This window comes from Macaca thibetana, chromosome 3, assembly GCF_024542745.1.
Source record: "Macaca thibetana thibetana isolate TM-01 chromosome 3, ASM2454274v1, whole genome shotgun sequence".
NCBI lineage: Eukaryota > Metazoa > Chordata > Mammalia > Primates > Cercopithecidae > Macaca > Macaca thibetana.
This window is the reverse complement of record NC_065580.1, coordinates 143,131,707-143,155,882: the sequence shown is the minus strand read 5'-3', so window position 1 is coordinate 143,155,882 and position 24,176 is coordinate 143,131,707. Positions and strand designations below refer to the sequence as shown.

General features: G+C 41.2%; 2 protein-coding genes across 2 annotated transcripts in view; one reads left to right on the top strand and one right to left on the bottom strand.

Moving 5' to 3' along the window:
• AIMP2 (aminoacyl tRNA synthetase complex interacting multifunctional protein 2) overlaps positions 1–24,176 on the bottom strand; it is a 344,265-nt gene that overhangs the window by 236,811 nt on the left and 83,278 nt on the right. The window lies entirely within an intron of this gene.
• LMTK2 (lemur tyrosine kinase 2) overlaps positions 1–24,176 on the top strand; it is a 109,294-nt gene that overhangs the window by 31,351 nt on the left and 53,767 nt on the right. Inside the window, exons 2-5 of the mRNA XM_050783939.1 lie at positions 3,897–4,024; positions 8,103–8,247; positions 18,684–18,757; positions 22,199–22,317. Of these exons, the coding sequence (XP_050639896.1) occupies positions 3,897–4,024; positions 8,103–8,247; positions 18,684–18,757; positions 22,199–22,317 (466 nt within the window). The remainder of the gene's footprint in view (positions 1–3,896; positions 4,025–8,102; positions 8,248–18,683; positions 18,758–22,198; positions 22,318–24,176) is intronic.

The following is a 24,176-nucleotide window of genomic DNA, read 5'->3' as shown; positions in this document are numbered from 1 at the left end:
GAATTTACTTCCTCTCTGTGGTTTCTGCAAACCAGTCTCACCTTCCAGGCTATGTTTGATTTCCTCATTTTATGGAAGGTTTTTTTTTTTTCATTGCTAGAGTTTTTTTTTTTTTTTTTTTTTAAGCACAGTGCTTTTGGACTCATCAAAATAAAAATACTTTAAAGTTTTAAAAAGGGGTAACTAAAAATGTCTACTTGAAGCTACCTAGTCAGTTTATCAGGCATTAGTTTTAATGGGACTGTTAAATACTGGGGTTGAATAAGTGTGGTTCACACTGAGGAAATCTAAGGGAGAGTAGGTGCCCTGCAGCCCCTAGCAGAAGTAAGTATAGCAGAGACCTAGGGCAAAGCTTGGCATAGTGCATTGTTCTTAACCTGGTTATACTCTTCATGCCTATCTAGTGACTCACAGAGAACACTTTCATGAATCAGATAATTGGGCTGGCATTCATGCAGTCCTTATCCAGTTGTATAATAAATGGGTAGTTTGTGATGATTTAAAAAAAAAAAAAAAAAAAGAAACAAAAACTCTGGGTGCAAGAGAGGAAAAAGTAATTCCAGATCAACTTTGCAGAGTTTGAAGAAGGATAAACTACCCTAATTAATGACAGACTTGGGTTCAAAGGACAGTGGGCTGTTTTTAAGTGTTAAAAGTCAACCACGTTGAGGCGGAGCAGTGTGGTTTCGAGGAGAGAGGAGCTTGCACCCGGCATACCTAAACTCAGCCTGGCCTGCCACTGTCCCACCTGGGTTCATGGACACATCAGTTTCTTCATCTGCGACGTGGAGCTGGTCGTATTACCTCAGAGGTGTTGCGATGACCAAATGAAATAATACTGTATTTTATCAAATGTCAAATGAGGTTGATGATAAGTCACACCCTTATTTTTGTACCACTAAAAAGAAGAAATGCTGCCAGTTAAACTAATCTGAGGTGTGAGATGCACCTGAACTTCAGAGATGCAGTGGACAAACTACGTCTTCTTTTTCTTTTTCTTCTCCCTTAACCATCCAAATGCATCTTAAAAAATCAGTAAAAAACAATGTGAAAGTGCTTTGCTATATAATTCTCAGGAGTCACATTTAATGTTTGTTTTGTGAATCAGGGGAGTGAAGCACAGTTCTTCAGAAATAATTCCAGCAGTCTGGCGCAGTGGCTCATGCCTGTAATCCCAGCGCTTTGGGAGGCTGAGGTGGGAGGCACACTTGAGCCCAGGAGTTCAAGACCAGTCTGGACAACATAGTGAGGCCCCCATCTCTTAATAGAAAAAAAAAAGAAGAAATTCCAGTGGGGAAGCACAGGCTTCACTTGTCTGGATGAGTGAACAGCTCACTGCAAGGAGGAAGAGAAGAAAATTGTCCCTCTTGGTCTTCATTCATAAGAATTGGCTCTCCGTGGCTCAAGCTCCTCACTTAGTTTAGGTTTTCCAGATGGACAAAAGTGTGTCTGTAGTTAGGGAATTCTTGTTCTCAGTGAAAGCTGACTTCCTCCAGATTGGTTTTAAGAGGAATCACCTAGTTACCGCCTGTGTTAAATGTATGGGCTTTCCTCTGTTTTAGACTTTGTTGATTTAGAACTTGGAGGTTCTCGACACCCCTTGGTTAACTGTATTATTCTTAAGCACAGACTGAGCCCGCTTGTAACAATGGTGTTTCAGCATTGCTTCCCCAAAGGGACCTTTTGTTATTGAAAAAGAACTGATTTCTGTTTGCAGTTCATTTTAGACTTCCCTGATTCACTGAAGCTTATTTTGGATTCAAGAATGTGTTTTGCTCACCTAGGAGTTTGGGTTAGTTTTTCTTTTCTTCAAGTAACCTAGCTTCATTTAAGAAAAAAATAGCCTCATTAATTTATCTCTCTGCCTGCCTTTTGGTGCATTTGAACACTTAATTAGCCATAGATGAGGATTTATTTTTATTTTTTTTAATTTTTATTTTTTGAGACAGGGTCTTGCTCTGTCACCCAGACTGGAGTGCAGTGATGTGCTTATGGCTCACTGTAGCCTCCTTCTCCAGGCTCAAGCCATCCTCCCACCTCAGGCTTCTGAGTAGCTGGGACTTCAGGCATGTGTCACCACGCCCAGCTCATTTTTATTTTTATTTTTATTTTTTGTAGAGATGGAGTCTCACTTTGTTGCCCAGGCTGGTCTCAAACTCCTGGGCTCAAGCGATCCTCCCACCTTGGCCCCCCAAGGTGCTGGGATTACAGGCATGCTCACTGTGCCTGTCATAGATGAGGATTTTAAGGAAAAGTTTATTTCTCAGTAAAACTCCAGTAGCTGAGACTTTAACAGTTTGCTCTGACAAAGAAAAGTTTCACAAGTACCCTAGTTGAATAAGATGTTTTCCGGATAACGAAGAACTTGCTAAACATAAGATGTAAAAATCTTTATGCTCTAGATAGGGATGAGAAAAGGCCAGGCAGTAAAATATTTTAGGCTTTGTGGCTCACAGGCAGTATCCTTGGCATATTCTTTTTTTTTTTCCAACAGCCCCTTAAAGATGTAGAAATCGTTCTTCTCTGGGGAGTCCGGGGAGGCCCCCCACGCAACAGCAGGCTGCAGGCTGTAGTCTGCAGACCGCCTCCCTCCCTGCTTATCGTGACCAGGGCTCCTTGGAGCAATGGCTGGTTCTCAAGCAGAGTAGGGAAAATATGAGGAGTGCCCGGAAGTAAGGAAGAGTTGGAGAAAAAGAGAAGAATGGGGCGTGCCAAAAAGATCCGGGAGTCCCCTTAACAGAGCTCCCAGTGGACAAGGCTGGAACCATTGGAGCCACAAAATAAGTGATGATGACTTTGGATTACAGCCCAGAGAATAAATATCCATGAGTCCATAAGTATATACGTGACTGAATAAAATAAATAAGGGGAGGAGAGGGGACCAATCTTCCTTACAAAATTCTAAATAACGAATGTAGAAGAAACGAGGGAAATAGAAAATCACCTTCCAAACATCACAGTAGTAATTGCTGTCGGCAAGATGTGTTGACAGATGCAGAAAACTGGTGTGCAAGACCTGAAGGAGAAACAGGCAGTTGCATAGCCTCAAAGTTTCTTCCCCCTGATATTACTAATTACTGGAGGGTTTTTAACCTGTGTCTGCAGACTCTCTACCACTCTTCCCTCCAGGAAGTACAGCTTATGTCCCTTCCCTGTGGGCCAGCATTGCTTTCGAGGAATAGAGTATGAGAAGGGAAAGGTAGGCCTGCAGTGGTTTGGTGATGCCTGGTGGGAGCCACCTGGCCCACGGGATCAAAGGTCACCTCACCAGGCGGAGGTCATGCACCCTACTGTGCAAGCAGGACAGTTCACCCCACTGGAATTCTCTAACTACCTTGGTCTTATCCTGAGAAGACATTGGGTGGCCCCGGTTGAGAGACATTCCACAAAATAACTGACCGGCACTCTTCAGAAGTGTCAAGAGTTATGAAATGCAAGGAAAGACGAGAACCTGTCAGAGACTGGAGGAGCTGAGGGACACGTGGTGATTAAATGCAACATTGGTAGTTTGGATTGAATCCTGAAAAGAAAAAAGGACTAAAGTGGAGAAAACAGTAAAATCTGAATAAAGCCTGAAGTTCACTTCATAACATTTGTTACCAGCGTTACTGTCCTAGTTTTGATCAGCATATTGTGGTAATGTACGATGTTAGCATTAGTGGAAGCTGGGTGAAGGGTGTATGTGAACTCTCTGTATTATCTCTGTAACTCCTCTGTAAATCTAAATTATTTCAAAGAAACAACAGCTTCTTATCCTGGATGGATCATCAGTTTTTTCTCGAGCATTATTTTATTAATCCTTGCACCCATTTGTATGTAGAGGAAACTATTGTTTCACTAATTAAAGTTGATTTTGGAATGTACATGTTTTTAATATTATTTCTCTCTCTTTCCAGGGGAGGCGCCACCTGCTGCAGAAGTTTCCTCATCTTTTGTGATCCTGTGTGTGTGCAGTTTAATAATATTAATAGCGTTAATTGCAAACTGTGTATCCTGCTGTAAGGACCCAGAAATAGACTTTAAGGTGAGCACAGAGGGTAGGAACATTTAAAATGGTCTTCCAGTATGTTTTTCAATAGAATAACTGGATAGCACAGTCCTTTGGGAGCAGAGATCAGCAGATTTTTTTTCCCTAATGGCCAAATAGTAAATATTTTCTACCTTAGTGAATATGTGGGCCACACAGTCTCTAAAACAGCAACTCAGCTCTGCCAGGATAGACACTGTTAACAAATGGTCATGGCTTTGTGCCAATAAAACTTTATTTACACAAATAGGAGGTTTGGATTTGGTGCATCAGCTGTAGTTTGCTGCGCCTCCATTATTGACAGTAAGCACTTGCCTGTAGTGAGTTGAGGTTTTTGCTGAGTGAAGAGTGAAGCGTGGTGATTGAATTTACTGTCCATAAGGCCTATGAGGAAGAGCAAGATGGTTGTTCCCCTCCACCCCCAAACTTCTGTAGGCTGGTGAATTTGTGGTCATCAAGGTTACTGAGGCAAAGGGATCCCCCAGTGTGTTTTGTGAGAGAGGAAGATCATCGAAACCTCGAGTTCCCTAACAGGGAGGAGGAGGCTGCGATTGTAAAGTCCTGGCCAGGGAGGGTAATAGAGAAGATCTGGTTGTAGCAGCAGACAGTGGAATCAACCAGTGCAGCAGCCGGGAAGGCCTCTAGAACTTACTGCATGCCTGCTGGACTGCATTCGACCTGTGTAAATACTTGTCATAAAGGAATACATGGGGAGAAAGAAGGAAGAAATGCAGGTGTGCAGAGAAAATAGTCCTTAATATTGCTCCCTGTTGACCGCACAGGACTGATCCAGGAGTCTGGAGGGCCAGTGGTTCAAATTGAGGGGAAAAAAAAGGTCGTCTTCTGGCTAAAGCCTTGTTTTCCCTGGACATGGGGCCCTGGTCTTTAGAACCTCATGGCTGTTTGTGTGTGCTGTCTTTACCCCGAGCCTTCTGGTAGCCCTGAGGAGAAACAGAGATATGCTGTTTTCTTGGGTCAGCACTGGCCATATACACACAGAGGGCTGAGAACCCAGGAGGGCAGTCGGAAAACACTGGTGGAGATCAGTTCCTTTAGAAGATTTTGCCCCAGACCTATAGAGTTTTACTCACAGCAATCAGTCCCTAGGCCTTAGAACCCCTACAGATACTTCTGTGGCCCCTGCTGACTGCACTAGTAGTAGGGGCACAGTTGTAGGTGGACAGTTTGTGTCCCTTGCTTGTTAGTCTTGCTGTGGGACTTTGCACAGAAACCTGGCCATTTCAGGACATAGATAAAGCCTGATCAGTGTTGCTGATACCAAAATCCAGTCTCCATCTCACATTTCATGATGCCTCGTTCTTGCCTTGGATCATGCAAAGCTTTTTGAATCTCAGGATTGAATGCGGGAGTTCATCTGAGAGCCAGGAATCTGTGTTGTTACTGAGCTTCCCCGGTAATGCTGGCACAGGGGCCGCAGTGTCTTAGAGCACTCTCCAGCTCTAGAGTCTGTGCGACTGTATAAGAGTATTTCCATCTGTGATTTGTTGGCTTTCTCTAGATTTAAAGCTATGCAGTTTTAGAGCTGATGGTCCATGGAAGTCATTCTACAGACCAGGAGGCTACAGTCTGGTAACACAGGTGACTTGCCCACATTCATCCAGACAGCCAGCGGCAAAACTTTAAAAGTGACCCCGGCTTATCTCATTTTTCTTCGTTTCTTTTTTCAGACAGGGTCTCTCTCTGTCACCCAGGCTGGATCACACTTCACTGCAGCCTCAACCTCCCAGGCTCAATCAGTCCTCCCACCTTAGCCTCCTGAGTAGCTGAGGTTACTGCAGGCACACGCCATCATGCCCAGCTAAGTTTTATATTTTTTGTAGAGACAGGGTTTCACCATGTTGCCCAGGCTGGTCTTGAACTCCTGGGCTCAAGTGATCCTCCCACCCCTGCCTCCCAAAGTACTAGGAATACAGGCGTGAGCCACCGTGCCTGGCCATTTTTCTTATTTTTATACGTTACCTGGTCCGAATCTTGAGAATCATCGGTTGGTATATCTAGTGGTACGTCGTGCTGCTGCAAATTTTGAATGGCATTATTTTAAGGTAGGAGCGATGGACAAAATCATTTTACAGAGAGAGCCCTATTTAGGAATGTCCAAAAGAAAAATTGAAGGATTTCCTCTTGTTCAAAAATACCCTCCCAGACTGAAGTTACAGTACCTCATTTTTCTTGCTTCCAACTCCATCAATACAAATAGCAGTAATGTCCTTTAATGCATTGGAGAACATATATGAGAATAATGTCTTCTCACATGCATATGGAGATACAAGTGTTAGAGAAATCTACCATTGTAACTTTTAGTTTCTTTCTTGTATTGGATTGCGGGGCTAGAAGAGGTGATAGAAAAATTGAAAATAAAAGTTCATAGACCGTTCAGTGGAGAACAGTCTTGTTCGCTGATCTGTTCCCAGCTTCTGTTGTGGTGCCTAGAGGGGTGGTACATGTTAATTATCTGAACAAATGATTTGATGAATAACTTGATAATTGGCCGTGTCTATGGTAAATTGACATGGATATCAAGGTATACCAGTTCACCAGAATGGTGACAGGAAGAGTTGCGATAGCTTCCCACCAAACGTCATGTAAAAGGTTTCCACAACTTTATTTATTTATTTATTTTTTGAGACAGGGTCTCGCTCTGTCACCCAGCCTTGACCTCCCAGGCTTAGGCAGTCCTCCCTCAGCCTCCTGAGTAGCTAGGACTACTCCAGTAGTCCCACGCCACCACACCTGGTTAATTTTTAAAAATTATTATTTGTAGAAACAGGGTCTTGCCATGTTGCCCAGGCTGGTCTAGAGCTCTTGGGCTCAAGTGATTCACCTGGCTGCATCCAGAGTTGTAAAGTTGTCATCTTTAGAAAGCCATTTTTTTTTAGTGACCTTTGTGGGTCAGATCCTGGTGGTTTTTTTAGCTAGTTTAGTAATGTTTCCATTGTTACTCTTTTCAGAGAAATAGAACTCACTTAAAAATATCTTTTCTGAGTCTTTCAACATTTATTGTAATAGAAATCACATTTCAATTAGAAATGCATATACAACTTTAAAATAAAATGATTTAGGCCGGGCGCGGTGCCTCACGCCTGTAATCCCAGCACTTTGGGAGGCCGAGGCGGGCGGATCACAAGGTCAGGAGATCGAGACCACGGTGAAACCCCGTCTCTACTAAAAATACAAAAAAAAATTAGCCGGGCGCGGTTGTGGGCGCCTGTAGTCCCAGCTACTCGGGAGGCTGAGGCAGGAGAATGGCGTGAACCCAGGAGGCGGAGCTTGCAGTGAGCCGAGATCGCGCCATTGCACTCCAGCCTGGGCGACAGAGCGAGACTCCGTCTCAAAAAAAAAAAAAAAAAAAAAAAAAAAAAGATTTATTTTGATTCAGTAGGCAAAGAATCATGTCACAAAAGTAGTAATTTTAAAATAATTGTTTGGCCAGGCACGGTGGCTAACACCTATAATCCTAACACTTTGGGAGACTTAGACAGGAGGGTTGCTTGAGCTCAGGAGTTTGAGACCAGCCTGGGCAACAAAGACTCTGCTGCTACAGAAAAAAAAAAATCAAAAAATTAGCGGAGCATGGTGATGCATGCCTATGGCCCCAGCTACTCAGGAGGCTGAGGTAGGAGGCTCGTTTGGGCCCTGGAGGTTCAGGCTGCAGTGAGCCATGATCATGCCACTATGCTCCAGCCACTGTCCAGCCAGGCAATAGACCAAAACCTTGCCTCAAAAAAAAAAAAAAAAAAAAAGAATTGCTTAAACTGTAGGGTCATTTAAAAGTAAATTTTTAAGACTAGAAGAGTATTTTCATGTAAATTCCATTGCATTTAACTTCAAACTAATAGTTTTAAAAGTTACATGAAATATGTGTAATTTATTTTCCTGTCTTACGTATTCTGCTGTTTGGAGTCAGAGAACACAATTACATATGCTTTTTACTTAACATTAAGTACAAACTGGAAAGAAAAAAATTGTGGCAGCAAGGTCCAAATGAGTGCATAAATATGTTCCTATTTTAAGTGTTAGCCAATGGTTTTTTAATGCTTGCTCTCTTTCGTTTTAGGAATTTGAAGATAATTTTGATGATGAGATAGATTTCACACCACCAGCAGAAGATACCCCCTCTGTTCAGTCCCCAGCAGAGGTCTTCACACTTTCAGTACCAAATATTTCCCTCCCAGCTCCCTCGCAATTCCAGCCTTCCGTAGGTAAGACCATACAGCCTAATGCCACATTGTCATGAGTTGTTCCTGAGATGTGAGAGTGGGAGCCTAGCCATCATAAATATTGGACTGCCCATCTCCTCTTTGGTTTATTTCTCTTCCTTCTGCTCCCAGTGAAGCTGAATTCTAGTGGTCAGGCCCATTGTATTCCTGCAGTAGTGTTGTCTTCTCCTTTCTGGACCCTGGGTCTGGTATGAGAATAAAACGCATCTCTTTGATTCATTGACATTGAACACCTGGACAGAACTCCCAGGCTGTGTTCTGGAGCTGGTTTCTCTGCTAGTTCTGGCTACGGCTCACCTTGCTGAGTAGGACACTGCTGGCTTCCACTTGAATGCCCTGCGTTTGGGTAGGAGAGGAATGTTTGGATATGTTAATCAGGTTGACTTTTCTCAGCTTCTTCAGATAGAGGTTTGATTCTATGTTAATTGATGTCTTGTGAAAAAATAGAATGTGACTAGTTTTTTTTAGAGTTTGAAATTTAAGCCCTTTTTAGAGTTAGAACTTTTTGTGGTCTTAAGAAATTCTTATTCTGCGATTAAAATAATACCTTTTAAAAAATATTTTAAGCTTTTGCTTTGACAAAAGAAGTAGGTTCAAGAAGTAGGGTTTTCTGAGATTGCCGCAAGAAGGCTGTGTAAGTCTGTAGGTGCTAGGACTACCTTTGCCGGTGTGACACACATTGTGGGCTCTGCTTAGGGCAGAATAAACCCCTGAACTGATACCACTGCAGGCAGGCATGACTACAAGGAAAAACCAGATGAAACGTGACATAGCTGGTGCAATTCATTTAAATATATGTAAAGTAAGAATATATTTAAATTTATAGATTTTGCAACATTAAAAAAAAAAACCTGAAGTGTTTAGCTTTAATTGCTGTAAATAACAATACCCTTACTCCAACCAAAATAATGAAGTTTAGAAGGAGGTCTAATATATTCTTGGGTTAACTTAAGTATACTTACTCTAAATGGAAATATTTTATTGTTGCTTGTTTGATAATTTGCTTTCCTTTATACTTAAGAAAAACCTTTAGAGCCTTCTCAGAGCTTTTACAGGCCCACAGTTGATCACCCGTGGATTCATTTCAAGTAGCTGAATTCCAATTCAGATCAGATTAAGTGGAAAAGGGAATTTTCTGACACATGGACCCAGAGCGTAGGAAGAACAGGGGTTCAGCTGACCTTGGAGACAGCTAGAACCAGGGCCTGGCACACCATCAGCATTTTAATTGATTTCTGATTCTCTCTTCTCTTTGCATATCTGCTGAATCTCTCAGGCAGCTTCTCTGCTCAGTAGGGAGGTTGGCTGCCAGCAGCTCCACACTCATTCCCTTGTAGTTTTATAACCATAGAGGAAAGGAGCTTCTTTCTCTCTGTCCTCAGACCAGAAAGAAAACCCTTTGGAGGGACATTCTGGTTGTCTTCACCTAAGTCACAGGATGCAGAGCCATCACTGGTCAGGAAGGTGGGGACAGACAGACAGCTTCTCTTCAGGATCTACTGGGGATGGATGGGAGCACAGTCAGATGTGGGCAGAAAAGAAATGATGGTGACCTGGGCAGCCATTGTAATTTTGTAAAGCCCTGTACCCTGATATCCCTCTTCATAGGAAGAAATTTTAAATTTCTCTGCATAGAATACCCTCAGAATATTTTTATCATCTTGGGATGTGAGAGGCCTTTCCAAGCATGCATCAAATCCAGAATCCATAAAGGAACATACTGCCAAATCTGATTTACAAAAATGAAATATTCTGTATAGAAAAAGACACCACACACAGATTGACAGAGTCGCAAAAAATATTTGTAAACTACAAACAGGATTAAAAGCGGTTACATATTAAGAGTACAAACAAATCTGGGAGAAAAAGTAACACGCTACTAGAATAAATAAGCTGAGGACATGAAAGGAGAATCTCAAATGGTCAATAATTGTAGTAACCTCGTTATTAATTAAAGAAGTGCAGACTTAAGCTGATAGCAGATAAGTAAAGACGAAAAGAAATGATACCAGGTAGTGATGGGCGAGCATGTGGAGGGCAGCAGGCAGTCTCATCCACTACGATTAGTGCAGCTATAAATTGCTGAAGATGTTCTTTCTGGAGGGGTAGTCTGGCAACATTTATCAAAATATGAGATATGTTGACTCTTGATCGAGCAGTTCTACTTTTAGTAATTTATCTTTAGGAAATAATTGGGCAAGTGTGCAAATATGCATGTACAAAGGAATTTATTGCAGCGTTGTTTGGCAGGGTAAGATGGAAACAGATTAAATGTCTGTCAGTATGTGATTTGCTAAATTACAGTCAATCGATACAGTGGAGATTTATGTGTTCTTATAAAAGGATCAAGGTGAACTGTATTTGACTATGAAAGATATTTGTGATATATTACATGAAAAAGATATACCACATACAAGCAAGTCTACAAGCTCTACCATTTTTTTTCTTTTTTTAAATGTATTTTATTTTTTGCATAGATAATATATTCACTTGGTTCAAAAACCATAACATTACAAAAAGTATATATTGAGGCCGGGCACGGTTGTTCATGCCTGTAATCCCAACACTTTGGGAGGCCGAGGCAGGTGAATCATGAGGTCAGGAGATCGAGACCATCCTGGCTAACACGGTGAAACCCCGTCTCTACTAAAAATACAAAAAAAAATTAGCTGGGTGTGGTGGCGGGCACCTGTAGTCCCAGCTACTCGGGAGGCTGAGGCAGGAGAATGGTGTGAACCTGGGAGGCGGAGCTTGCAGTGAGCCAAGATCAGGCCACTGCACTCCATCCTGGGGGACAGAGGGAGACTCCGTCTCAAAAAGAAAAAGAAAGAAAAAAGAGTATATATATTGGAAGGCCTCCCTGTGGTATTTAAATCTGACCTATTTTCCACCGCTGCCTTCCCTAAGTAACAGCTGCACTTTTGGTTCTTGTTTTTTCATACACCTTTCCAGAATTTGTTGATGCAGGTATCTCCCCTCACTCCCATTTACATTTACTTTAATTTTTTTTGTTTTTTAAAAGACTTTTTGTAGAGAAGTTTGAGGTTCACAGGAAAATTTAGAGGAAGGTAGGTACAGACATATCTATATGCCCTCACCCACACACGTGCATAGTCTTCCTTTTTTTTGTTTTTTAACTCAAAGGTGTCATGGTAAATTCATTATTCTGCATCTTGCTTTTCTTCACTTATCAGTGTACCTTGGAGATCTTTCCATATCATTAAAGCGTATGTATTCTTGCTTCTAGGTTCGTACTATGTAGATTGTATAGTTTAGCACGGTTTATTTAAACAGCCCCCTATTGATGGATATTTGGCTTGTTTCTAATGTGAAAACAAACAAAGCTTGTATCTGTGTTGTTTTGCACGTGGTTGTTGTACTGGTATCTGTAGAATACATTTCGTAAAGTGGGTCAAAGAGTGCATGTGTTTATAATTTTGATGGGTCTTGCCAGCTTACCCTCTGCAGGAGTTGTACCAATTTATATTCCTGCCAGTTGAGTATCTAATGGATAATGCCTTTGCTTTTGAAGCTAAATTGGTATCAATTCAAACTAGATTGTTATAAATTTAGGATGCTGACTGTAATCCCCATGGTAACCACTAAAAAATTTACAGAAAAGGAAATGAAGAGGGGGAATCAAAATGGTACACTAAAAAAAAAAAAAAAAAAAAAAAAAAAAAAAAAAAAAAAAAAAATCACACATATACAAAAAAGGATTTTTTGATGAACAGGGTTCCTGATTTTAATATAGTAAATTTTACAGTTTTTTTAGAGTTTGAAATTTAAGCCCTTTTTAGAGTTAGAACTTTTTGTGGTCTTAAGAAATTCTTTCTTATTCTGTGATTAAAATAATACCTTTTAAAAAATATTTTAAGCTTTTGCTTTGAGATTTAGATATAAAACCCGTCTTGAGTTGATTTTTGAGGATGGTGTTAGGAGGAAATCCAACTTCAGCTTTCCTTATAGATTGCTGTGGTTTTTCAGCTTCATTCATTCACTGATCCTTCCTTTTCTCTCTGCCTCCATGTGTGTATGGTTCTATTTTAGGCTTTCTATTCTCTGTCATTAATTTGTGTATTTCTTGTCCCAATACCATTCTCTTAATCATAATCATGTCATAATAATGTGAATTGCAAATATTTCTCAAATTCTGTATATTCTCTTTCACTCTCTTGATAGTGTCCTTTGATGCATAAAAGTTTTCCAATTTAATTTTGATGAAGTCCAGTTTATCTGTTTTTTACTTTTATTGCTTGTGCTTTTGGTGTCATGTTTAAGAAACTATTGCCAAATCCCTGGTCATGAAGATTTGTCTCTCTGTTGTCTTCTATGAGTTTTACAGTTTTAGCTCTTGCTCTTTGATCAATTTCGATTTAATTCTTTTATATGGTGTGAGGTAAGGATCCACCTTAATTCTTTTATACGTAGATATCCAGTTGTCTCAGTTAACAGTGTTTGAGAGACTGTTCTTTTCCTATTGCATTGTCTTGGAACCCTTTTTGAAAATCAATTTACCATATTTGTTTGGGTTTATTTCTGGACTCTCGGCTGTATGTCCAGCTTGATACAGACTCTTGATCTGTATATCCGTCCCTATGCCAGTACCACACCATTTTGATTACTGTAGCTTTTGTTTTATAGTACGTTTTGAAATCAAGATATATGAGTCTTCTTTGTTTTTCTTTTTCAAAATCCTTTTGCCTATTTGGGATTTCTTAAAATTCCAACTGAATGTAAGGATCAGCCTTCCTATTTCTGTAAAACAGGCCACTGGGATTCTGATAGTTTTTTTTTTTTTTTTTTTTTTTTTTTTTTTATAAGTCTAGTCTAGTGAACCAGTGGGAGTGGGAGAAGGAACAAAATAATCTGTAGTGGTTGTAATCAAGGAAAAATTTTTTGATGTACATTTTGATTCCTTTCTCATTCCCTTTGGATTGTATTTTTAGATGTTTTCTTAGGGATTACAATGATTACAATTAACATCCCAAATTGATAACACTTCTGAATTGATAACAGCTTAGGTTCAACAGCACACAAACTCTGCTCCTATACAGCTCAGTCCCATCCCTTTATGTTGTTGTCACAAATTATATCTTTATACATTTTGTGCCTATTAACACAGTTATAATTTTTTTAATGCATTCATATTTTAAATGTGTAGGAAATAAAAAGAGGAGTTAGACACCAATAATAAAGTAATAATGGCTTTTGTATTTACCTATATAGTTACCTTTACTGGAGATCTTTATTTCTTCAGATGGCTTTGAGTTACTGTTCAGTGTCCTTTTATTTCAGCCTGGAGGACTCCCATTAGCTTTTTTTGTATGGCAGGTATACTGGCAGCAAACTCCCTAAACATTTGTTTATCTCAGAACGTCTTAATTTCTCCTTCATTTTTAAAAGATAGTTTGGCCAGATATAGAATTCACAGGTATTTGCTTTCAGCACTTTCTCTGTGTCATCCCACTGCCTTCTAGCCCCCACGGATTCTTTTGAGTAATTGGTTGTTAATCTTATTGAGGATCCCTTGTACGTGATGAATTGCTTTTCTCTTGCTGCTTTCAGGATTCTCTCTTCGATTTTCTATAGTTTGTCTCTCAGTGTGAATCTCTTTGAGTTTATCTTACTTTTTTTTTTTTAAGTCTTGCTTTGTCACCCAGGCTAGATTGCAGTGGTGCAATCACGGTTTACTGCACCTCAGCCTCCCAAGTAGCTGGGACTACAAGTGCATGCTACCACTCCTGACTAATTTATTTTTAATTTCTTTTTTTTTTTGAGACGGAGTCTCGCTCTTGTCGCCCAGGCTGGAGTGCAGTGGCCGGATCTCAGCTCACTGCAAGCTCCGCCTCCCGGGTTTACGCCATTCTCCTGCCTCAGCCTCCCGAGTAGCTGGGACTACATGCGCCCGCCACCTCGCCCGGCTAGGTTTTTTTTGTATTTTTTAGTAGAGACGGGGTTTCACCGTGTTAGCCAGGATGGTCTCGATCTCCTGACCTCGTGATCCGCCCATCTCGGCCTCCCAAAGTGCTGGGATTACAGGCTTGAGCCACCGCACCCGGCCTTAATTTCTTATAGAGACAGAATCTCACTGTGTTGCCTAAGCTGGTCTCAAACTTCTGGGCTCAAGCAGTCCTCCCACCTCAGCCTCCCAAAGTGTTGGGATTACAGGCATGAGCCACTGTGCCTGACCAAGTTTATCTTATTTGGAGTTTTTTGAATGTGTAGATTCATGCCGTTTCCTTTTCTCTCTCACCTCCTTCTGGGACTCTAATGGATAATATGTCTCTTGGTTTATTTGACGGTGTCCCACAAGTTCCTTGGGCTCTGTTCCTTTTTCTTCATCCTTTTTCCTTTCTGCTTTTCAGACTAGGTAACTTCATTTGATCCATCTTTAAGTTCACTGATTCTGTCCGCCCAAATTTGTTGTTGAAACACTTAAATGTGCTTTTCAAGTCAAGCTTCTTCTAGAATTTCTAGAGAAATTCTTCTCTATTTGGGGGAAACTCATTCTCCTGGTTTCCTTTGGTTCTTTGTCCATCATTTCCTTTAACTCTCTGAACATACTCACTACAGTTGATGTAAAGTCTTGTCTAGGCCGGGCATGGTGGCTCACACCTGTAATTCCAGCACTTTGAGAGGCCAAGGTCAGGAGTTCGAGACCAGCCTCGACAACATAGTGAAACCCCATCTCTGCAAAAAAATATAAAAATTAGCCAGGTGTGGTAGCTTGTGCCTGTAGTCCCAGCTACTCAGGAGGTTGAGGTAGGAGAGTCACTTGAACCCGAGAGGCAGAGGTTGCATTTAGAGATTGCGCCATTGCACTCCAGCCTGAGTGACAGAGTGAGACCCTGTCTCAAAGAAAAAAAATTAGGCCAGGTGTGATGGCTTATGCCTGTAATCCCAGCACTTTGTGAGGCCGATGTGGGTGGATCACATGAGGTCAGGAGTTCGAGACCAGCCTGCCCAACATGGGGAAACCCATCTCTACGAAAAATACAAAAAAAGTTAGCCAGGCATGCTGATGCTTGCCTGTAGTCCCAGCCACTTGGGAGGCTGAGGCAGGAGAATCACTTGAGCCCGGCAGGCAGAGGTTGCAGTGAGCCAAGATTGTGCCGCTGCACTCCAGCCTGGGTGACAGAGCGAGACTGAATCTCAAAAAAAAAAAAAAAAAAAAAAAAAGAAAAAAAAATTAATTAAAAAAATAAAGTCTTGGGCCAGGCGCAGTGGCTAATGCCTGTAATCCCAGCACTTTGGGAGGCCGAGGCAGGCAGATCGATCACAAGGTCAAGAGATTGAGACCATCCTGGCTAACACGGTGAAACCTTGTCTCTACTAAAAATACAAAAAATTAGTGGCCGGGCGCAGTGGCTCACGCCTGTAATCCCAGCACTTTGGGAGGCCGAGGTGGGCGGATCACAAGGTCAGGAGATCGAGACCACGGTGAAATCCTGTCTCTACTAAAACTACAAAAAATTAGCCGGGCATGGTGGCGGGCGCCTGTAGTCCCAACTACTCAGGAGGCTGAGGCAGGAGAATGGCGTGAACCTGGGAGGCGGAGCTTGCAGTGAGCCAAGATCGCGCCACTGCACTCCAGCCTGGGGGACAGAGCGAGACTCCGTCTCAAAAAAAAAAAAAAAAAAAAAAAAAAAAAAAATTAGCTGTGCGTGGTGGCGGACACCTGTAGTCCCAGCTACTCCGGAGGCTGAGACGGGAGAATGGTGTGAATACGGGAGGTGGAGCTTGCAGTGAGCTGAGATTGTGCCACTGCACTGTGGCCAGGGTGACAGAGAGAGACTCCGTCTCAAAAAATAATAATAATAAATAAAAATAAAAAATAAAGTCATGTCTAATAATTAGTCCAATATCTGTTTTCTCAGTGACAGTTTCCGTTCGTTCATTTTTACCTGTGAATGGGCCACATTTTTGTTTCTTTGCATGTTCATAATTTTTTTGTTGGAAACTGGACATTTTGAATAATGTGATGTGCAAAAGAGAAGTAGTAGTAAAGAAAGAAAACAAAAAATATTGTCTAGGTCTTTGCAGATTGGCTCTGTTAGGGCACTCCTTCAACACCTAGCCAGGCCGTTTATAACCCTGCCTTAGCCTTCACTTCCTTCTTGTGTTGGGCCTGGAGACCAGCCCCAGCTGAAAGCCTGTGTTCTTCTTAGACTTTCTGAGCACGCATCCTGCCTTGAGCATACACGTGGCTATCTAGGTTCCCTTCTACACAGGAGCTTTCCAAAGCCCCCTTTCTCCTCCGAAATCTCACTCCCCAGCTCTTCTGCCAAAGCTTTCAGCATGTGTACTGTTGGCCTTGACTGTTATTTTTTGCCCTAGGTGGCAGTAGCTTGTTCTCATTTGCCTTTTGCTGTTTTCGAGGAATATGTGACCACTCCATCCTGATAGAATTGTGAGTTTTGTGAAACCAAGAGAAACCACTTGTGGCAGTTCCTCAGGGCAACCCTAGTTAGGTCAAGACAAACATAGTTCCTTGGGAATAAGGTCCACTGTGCTTCCTGTGGACCCTGGTATCCACCGGGGAACACAGGTCATCTTTTAGACTGAGGCTGCACTGAGGAGGGAGATTGGGGAAGTAGGGTAAGTTAAAGCTACAAAGATATTCTACCCTGTGTCAGTGGACTTTCTCCTGGCTCGCTTTGGTTGCTGTAAATCTTTGACCATCTTCTAGAGTTTTTATAAGGTTGACACTGGCAGTTTAAAAAAAGTCTTTCAGTGTTTCTTGGAAGGGACGGCTGCCAGAGGAGATGTCTCTGCTCCACCATTCCCACTGCTGTCACCGTTTCCACTTCTGTCAGTTAATTCGACAGGTGCAGTTAAATGGTGCTGGAGCGACTGGATATTCATTGGCAAACAAATGAACTTTGATCCATACCTTGCACCATATGTAAAAATTAACTGAGAATGCGTCATAAACCTAAATGTAGAACCTAAAATTATAAAACTTCTAGAATAAACTCTTTATAATCTTTAGTTAGACAAAGATTTATTAGATAGGACACTAAAAGCACCATTCACAAAAGGAAATACTTATAAATTGGACCTTTTCAAAATTAAAAGCTTTTTGGAAATTCAAATTCAGTTTTTAAAATTTAAAATGTTTTGGAAAACAGTGTTAAGAGAATGAAAAGTCAAGTCATGGACATTTGCAAATTACGTATTTGTGAAAGGACTTGGTTTCAGAAGATAGAAAGAACTTTCAAAACTCAATAAGAAACAGCCCAATAAAAATGAGGCAAAGCTTTGCATAGATATGTCACCTCAGAAGATATACAGATGGCAGATAGGCAAATGAGAAGGGACTTGACATCATTAGGCATTAGGAAAATAAAAATGAAAAGTAAGATTGCGTACCCTTTAGAATAGCTAAGATGAATAAGACTGACTACACCAAGTGGTGGCAAAGAGACAGAACAACTGGAACCCTTATGTGCTGGTCATCTTTTAGGAAGCAGCTGGCAGCTTCTTGAAAAGTTAAAGAGACACCTCCCGTATAATCTCACCATTCCTCTCCTTCGTATTTATTCAAGAGAAATGAAAGCATTTGTCCCTACAAAGATTTGCATGCATGTATTTATAGCACCTTGATTTGTGATAGCCTCAACCTGTAAACGACATGAATGTCCATCCCCTTGTGAATGAATAAGCAAACTGTGGTATATTCATTCAGGGGAAATCTCTTTGTCATAAAAGTAAGAATAAACTCTTGATATACTCCAGACCTTGATTGAATCTTAAAATAATTTATATAAGCCATACCGTCGAAAAAAGAGTATATACCGTATGATTCTGGTTGCATAACAGTTTAGAAAATGCAAATTATAGTGCAGAAAGCACGTGAATGGTTGTGCAGAGATGGGGGCAGGTGGAAGGGATTACTAGTGGGTATGAGAAGACTTGGGGGTAATGGAGATGTTGCATATTTTATTTAGGTGATGGTTCCACAGGTGCATACAAATATTAATGTGTATCAAAGTGTGTACTTTAAATATGTGGACTTTACTGATTATACTTCAGTAAAACTTTTTAAAAAGTAAGGAGAGTAGTTTAAGAGGGTTAATCATATGTCTAGGTGAGCTGTTCAAGAGAAATGAAAATAAGGACTAAGTAAAGGCCATTCGCATGGTGATTGGTGGTTACATGAGAGTAGTTGGATCGGAAAAAACAATGCGAGTTATTAAAGAATTGGCCGGAAAGTCATTAAAAAAATTGTCAGTTTTAAAGCCTAAAGCTGTTTTGGCATGATTCGTTTAAAAGAGGTGTTTTATGTATATATTCCTACCTTTATTTGCACATAAAAGCCTTTATGTGTTTCTACTTTATAGATTGTATATTTAATATTTATTTTATTTTAGTTATATACTTACATTTCATTTTTAATGTTTTTTTCTCTACAGAGGGATTGAAGTCTCAGGTTGCCCGCCACAGTCTGAACTACATACAGGAGATTGGAAATGGGTGGTTTGGAAAGGTAAGATGCTCTTCACTTCTGTTTGTTTCCCTCTGAATGATACTGTGTTCAATGCAGGGCGGTGAAGAATTATGTTGTGTAGAGTTCCATGTGCCCTGTGGCCCTGCAGTACTAATTGAGTTTTCCCATTCCCCCTGTGGCAGCGTGGGGGCGTGAGATTCAGCCTTGCTGTGTGTCGAGCCTTTTCCGGGAAGGTTGTCTTATGGCTTACAGGCTGTTATAATAAAATATCATAAACTGGGTGGCTTATAAACAACAGAAATTTATTTCTCACAGTCCTGGAGGCTGGGAAGTCTGAGATCGAGGTGCTGGCTGACTCAGCATCAGGTGAAGGTGGCACCTTCCTGCTGCGTCCTCACGTGGTTGAAGGGCAGGGCAGCTCTCTGGAACCTCTTTTGGAAGGATGCGAATCCCATTTGCTCTCAAAGGCCCTCCTCCTCTCCATCACGTTGGTCATTAGGTTTCAGTCATTAGGTTTCAGCTTAAAAAAAAAAGTACCAACTTTTTTGGAGAGTCTCACGCTGTTGAGGCACAGGACACAAACATTTCGACCATAACCTCAGGCCTCCTGAGTAGCTGGGAAAAAAAATTTTTTGTATTTTCAGAGTTTCACTGTTTCTGACCTTGTGATTGTTGACAAAGTGCTGGGATTACAGGCTTGAGCCACCGCGCCCGGCCTTTTTCTAATTGTTGACATAAGAAAGTAAGAAGGGAAAAGAAACCTGGAATCTTAGCAGCTTCAGCTTTGTATCCTCCTCAGGTTAGATTGTTTTTTTAATCCCTTCCCTTTATAGCACTTAAGCCACTTTAGAACTGTAAATACAGTCTTACAACGAAGACCATGATGAAGAACTAGCCTTCTCTCATAGCCTGTCAAGTGGCCTGTAGTAACAATGCTTTGTTGATCTTTTTATCGTAGATGGCTCAGAAGGAGTAATCTACACCCATTTCCACAGTACCGCAGTCGTGCCCTGTGAGAGGTTCCTAATGGAGTAGGGATTACATCGTAAGCAGGGTGCTTATGATGGGAGGATGCACTTCCCAGTAGTCAGCCATCTGCTGCTGCTTCTCCTTCCCTTCAGCATTGTCTATATCTTTCATGTCCTCCCAACTGTATGAGTTCTCTTCCGCACCATTCAGCAAAACCTGTTACGTAGCAGCCGTTGTTACTGGTGCTAGGGGCACGATGTGGAGGAAGATGAATCAAATCTTGACCTAAGTGGAGTCCTGTATGAGAGATAAAACAACACCCTGTCTTCACAAGGCTTAGATATCTAGTTGGGAGGGTCACACAGCAGACAAGTTGTGGGAGGTGGGCTCAGAGAGGTAGAGGGCAGGCAGGTGATCTGGGATATTGTGTGCCTAGAGACTGCCTTACTCAGAGTGAAACAGGGAAATACTCTGGTGCTTGAGAGATCGTGATGTAATTGAGTGACCTTTTTAAAAGGATCACTCTGGAAGTCATAGAGGGGAAAGGTAAAAGCAGGGAGGAGATGGACTAGAAGGCTCCTACAGGCATCCAGGGAGAGGCCCAGGCAGCTTGAACCTGGATGGTAGCGGTGTGGCAGCAAGAAGTGGTGGGACCCAAGACAGATGTTCAGACGAGAGCATGTGGGTGCAGACAGCGGGGATGAGACTTGGACTGTGGAGGAAAGGCAGTCAGGTTGACTGCTGAGGGCCTGATGAATTGGAAGAACGGAGTTGCTGTCAACTGAAATGCAACAGACACTGCAGGAGAGGGAGGAGGAGGAGGAAATCGGGAGTTCACCTTTGCTATGTCAGATGTGAGTCGGCTGTTAGGCAACTCAGTGGGGGCACCAAGTAGCTGAACTGGAAATGCAGAGCAAGAGTTGAGGAGAGAGGGTCCAGGCTGGAGATGCAAATCCGAGTGATCTCACTGTTAGAATGTATTCAAAGCTAGGAGACTAGGTGAAGTCATGGAGAATTTCAAAGTGGAAACCAGGGGGAGGCCCTATATCAGGGAGAGGCCAGTGCAGTCAGGGAGAAGCAGTGAGGAGGGAGAAGCCCAGGAGATAGGAGTCTTCTGAAAGTTCCAAGAAGATTAATTGTAGTAATGCTGCAACTTACAAATGGAGGAAGATGAAGCCTGGGAGAATGAGGATTCAGCAGCGTGAGTTCCTTGGCATCCTTGAAAGAAACTGCTCAGGGGGAAATGGTGATGGCACATCCTTGTGTGGAATGGATTCAAGAGAGAAAGAGGAGACAGTGCATTTAGACAACTCTCTTGAGTTTTACTCCTCAAGGAGCAATAGGCCGGACACAGTGGCTCACGCTTGTCATTCCAGTGCTTTTGGAGGCCCAGGTGGGGAGGATCATTTGAGGCGAGGAGTTTGAGACCAGCCTGGGCAACATCACACAACCCCATCTCTTAAAAATAATTAACTGAGTGGGGTGGCACATGCCTGTGGTTCCAGCTACACGGGAGGCTGAGGCAGGAGGAACACCAGGGCCCAGGAGTTCGAGGCTGCAGTGAGCCATATTTGCACCACTGTGCTCCATACTGGGTGACAGAGCAAGACTGTCTCAAAAAAAAAAGGGGTGATTTAGTTAATTATCAGAATTTCTTGTTCTCCATTTTTCCGTCCTTATATTTCTAATAAACACATTGAGTTCCGTTCAGGTTCTTACTCTATTTTCAAGACATTAAAATTAATCTATTTTAAAAGGAACTATTTTAAAAGAAGTCTTTTTGATCATTCTCTCTTTTTTTTTTATCATTCTCTAGAGTTAAATAAAAACCTTTATTCTCATTTTCATCTTAAATATTGCACTTTGGAATACCTTGGCATTGTCCTGTTTTATAAATTATTTAGCATTTCCCTTGTAGCTAGTTCTTATGTGAGGCGGCACATTCTCATTTCATGTTCTGTGGATTTCAGTGGGATGTTTTGAAGGGAGTTTTGGTAGGAGATCAAGGCCGGGTATCATTGGATGGAGTGCGATAGGTTTTTAAGTTTCAGGGCAATGATTGATTGTAATTAACATCTGTCAGTTTACTTCTCATATGTGTAGCAGACTAAATAACAAAACTTAGTGGAAGTGTTTTTGAGGAACATGTGAGTTATGTTGGAACTGAACATATAAATTGCACTTCTGTGAAGTAATAATGTCCCTGAAGTAGAATACATTTTTAAATAAATCAAATACAAATAAGTATAAATACATTTTTAAATAAATGGAAAAGAAATATACGTAAATATGTGAATATTGTAAATATCTGGTGAATGGTTTAAAATGGTCCTTTTACTGAAGAAAAATATTTTGAGTTTTCCAAGCTTTTGGTGAGTTAGTATGTAAAAGAATAGAAGGTCACCTGCTTATTGCTTAACTTGTTCACCTGTATTCCATTTCCTGGTAAATACGACAGACTCCTTTATTGTTTTGATGGAAATGACACAAAAAACTGTTCTTTGATTTTAGGTTCTCTTGGGAGAGATTTACACGGGCACTAGCGTAGCGAGAGTCATCGTGAAGGAGTTAAAAGCAAGTGCCAGCCCAAAGGAACAAGATACTTTTTTGAAAAATGGAGAACCTTATTAGTAAGTAAACCTTGTCATGTGTTCTGTAAGGCTAGTCTGTGGTCTGTTGAAAGTCAGGTGTTTAAAACTACTGTGGGATTTCTGCCTGCAACATACATGATTAAATAAGTTCCAGGGTCTCATAAGACCCAAAATGTCCAGGCATCATCTGAAAATCACTTAGCATTCCAAGAACCAGGAGAACTCAGCCTAAACCAGAAAAGACAACAGATTCCAACACAGATGACAGAGATGTTAGAATTACCCAATAAGAATTTTAAAGCTCTCATCATCAAAATGCTTTGTGAGCAATTGCATCACATTTAAAACAAAAAAATACAGTCTCAGCAGAGAAAGAGAAAACATTAAGAAGACCTAAATGGAAACCTCAGGACTGAGAAATACAGGAACTCATCATTTCAGTTACAGCCTCAGGGACATGGGGAAATATAACAAAAGATCCAGCTTTATTCATGTCATAGATGTCTCAGAAGGAAAGGAGGTAGAGGATGGGGCTGAAAAAGAATTCAAAGTAATAGTGGCTAAAATTTTCTACATTTGGAAAAGAAAAGCCTACAGATTTAAAAAATTGAGAAAATGCCAAACAGGATCAACTCAAGGGAATCCGTGCCAAGACACATAGTCAAACTTCTGAAAATGAAAGACAAAAAAAATCCTTAAAGCAGGGAGACAGAAACAGCACTTGACCTATAGGGGGAAGCAATGTGAAGGACAGCCGATTTCTCATCAGGAGCCTGGAGGCCAGAAGGAGTCGGCACATTTTTCAATTTTCTAAAGAAAAGAACTCTGAAATTCTTTCTCCAAAGAAAATATCCTTCAGGAATGAAGGGGGAATATCAAGACATTCTCAGATGAAAGAAAACTAAGAGAATTTATTACCAGCAAACCTACCTTAAAAGAATGACAGTTTTCTAAATAGGAATGATAAAAGGAGGCATCTTAGAACATTAGAAAAGAAGAAGGAGCAACAAAAAGAACAAAAATATGGCCAAACTTCCTTTAAAAAACTGATAAATTGTATCATCAAAATTAAAAACATTTGCTTTGTGAAAGACCTTGGTAACAGTGAAAAGACAAGCCACAGACTGGGAGAAAATAGCTGGAAACCACGTAGCTGACATGGGACTCATCTAGAATGTATAAGAAACTCTCAAAACTCACAGAGAAAAAATAACCTAATTCGAAAATTGCCAGGAGACATTGAGACATTTCACCAAAGAGGAGATAACATGGATAGCAAATAAGCACATGAAAAGATGTTCAGTATCACTAGCTACTAAAGAAATGAATTAAGATTCCTTCATACCTATTAGGAAAGCTATAATGAAAAAAGTGACAATACCAAATGTTGGCAAGAATGTGGAGAAACTAGATCCCTCATACATTGCTGGTGGAAATGTAAAGTGATAGAGCCACTGTAGAAAATAGCTTGGCAGTTGCTTAAAAAAACAAAACATACGTTTAGTTATATATTAGCATTAGTTATACATTCTCCAGAGGGACAGAACCAATAGGATGTGTATGTACGTGTATATCTAGAAAGAGACGTTTTTAAAGGAATTGGCACATGAAGTTATGGAGGCTGGGAAGTCTAGAGTCTGCAGGGTGAACCAGGAGGCTGGAGACCCAGGGAAGAGTCAATGTTATAGTTCAAGGCTGAAGGCCCTCTGCTGGCAGAATTCCTCCTTCTGTGGGGGAGTTCAGTCTTTGTTCTGTTAGGGTCTTCAGCTGATAGATGAGGCCCACCATTGTTGCAGGATCTGCTTTACTCCAAGTCCGCCGATTTAAATAATGATCCGCCAGGCACGGTACTTCAGGTCTGTAATCCTAGCCTTTTGGGAAGCTGAAGCTGAAGGATT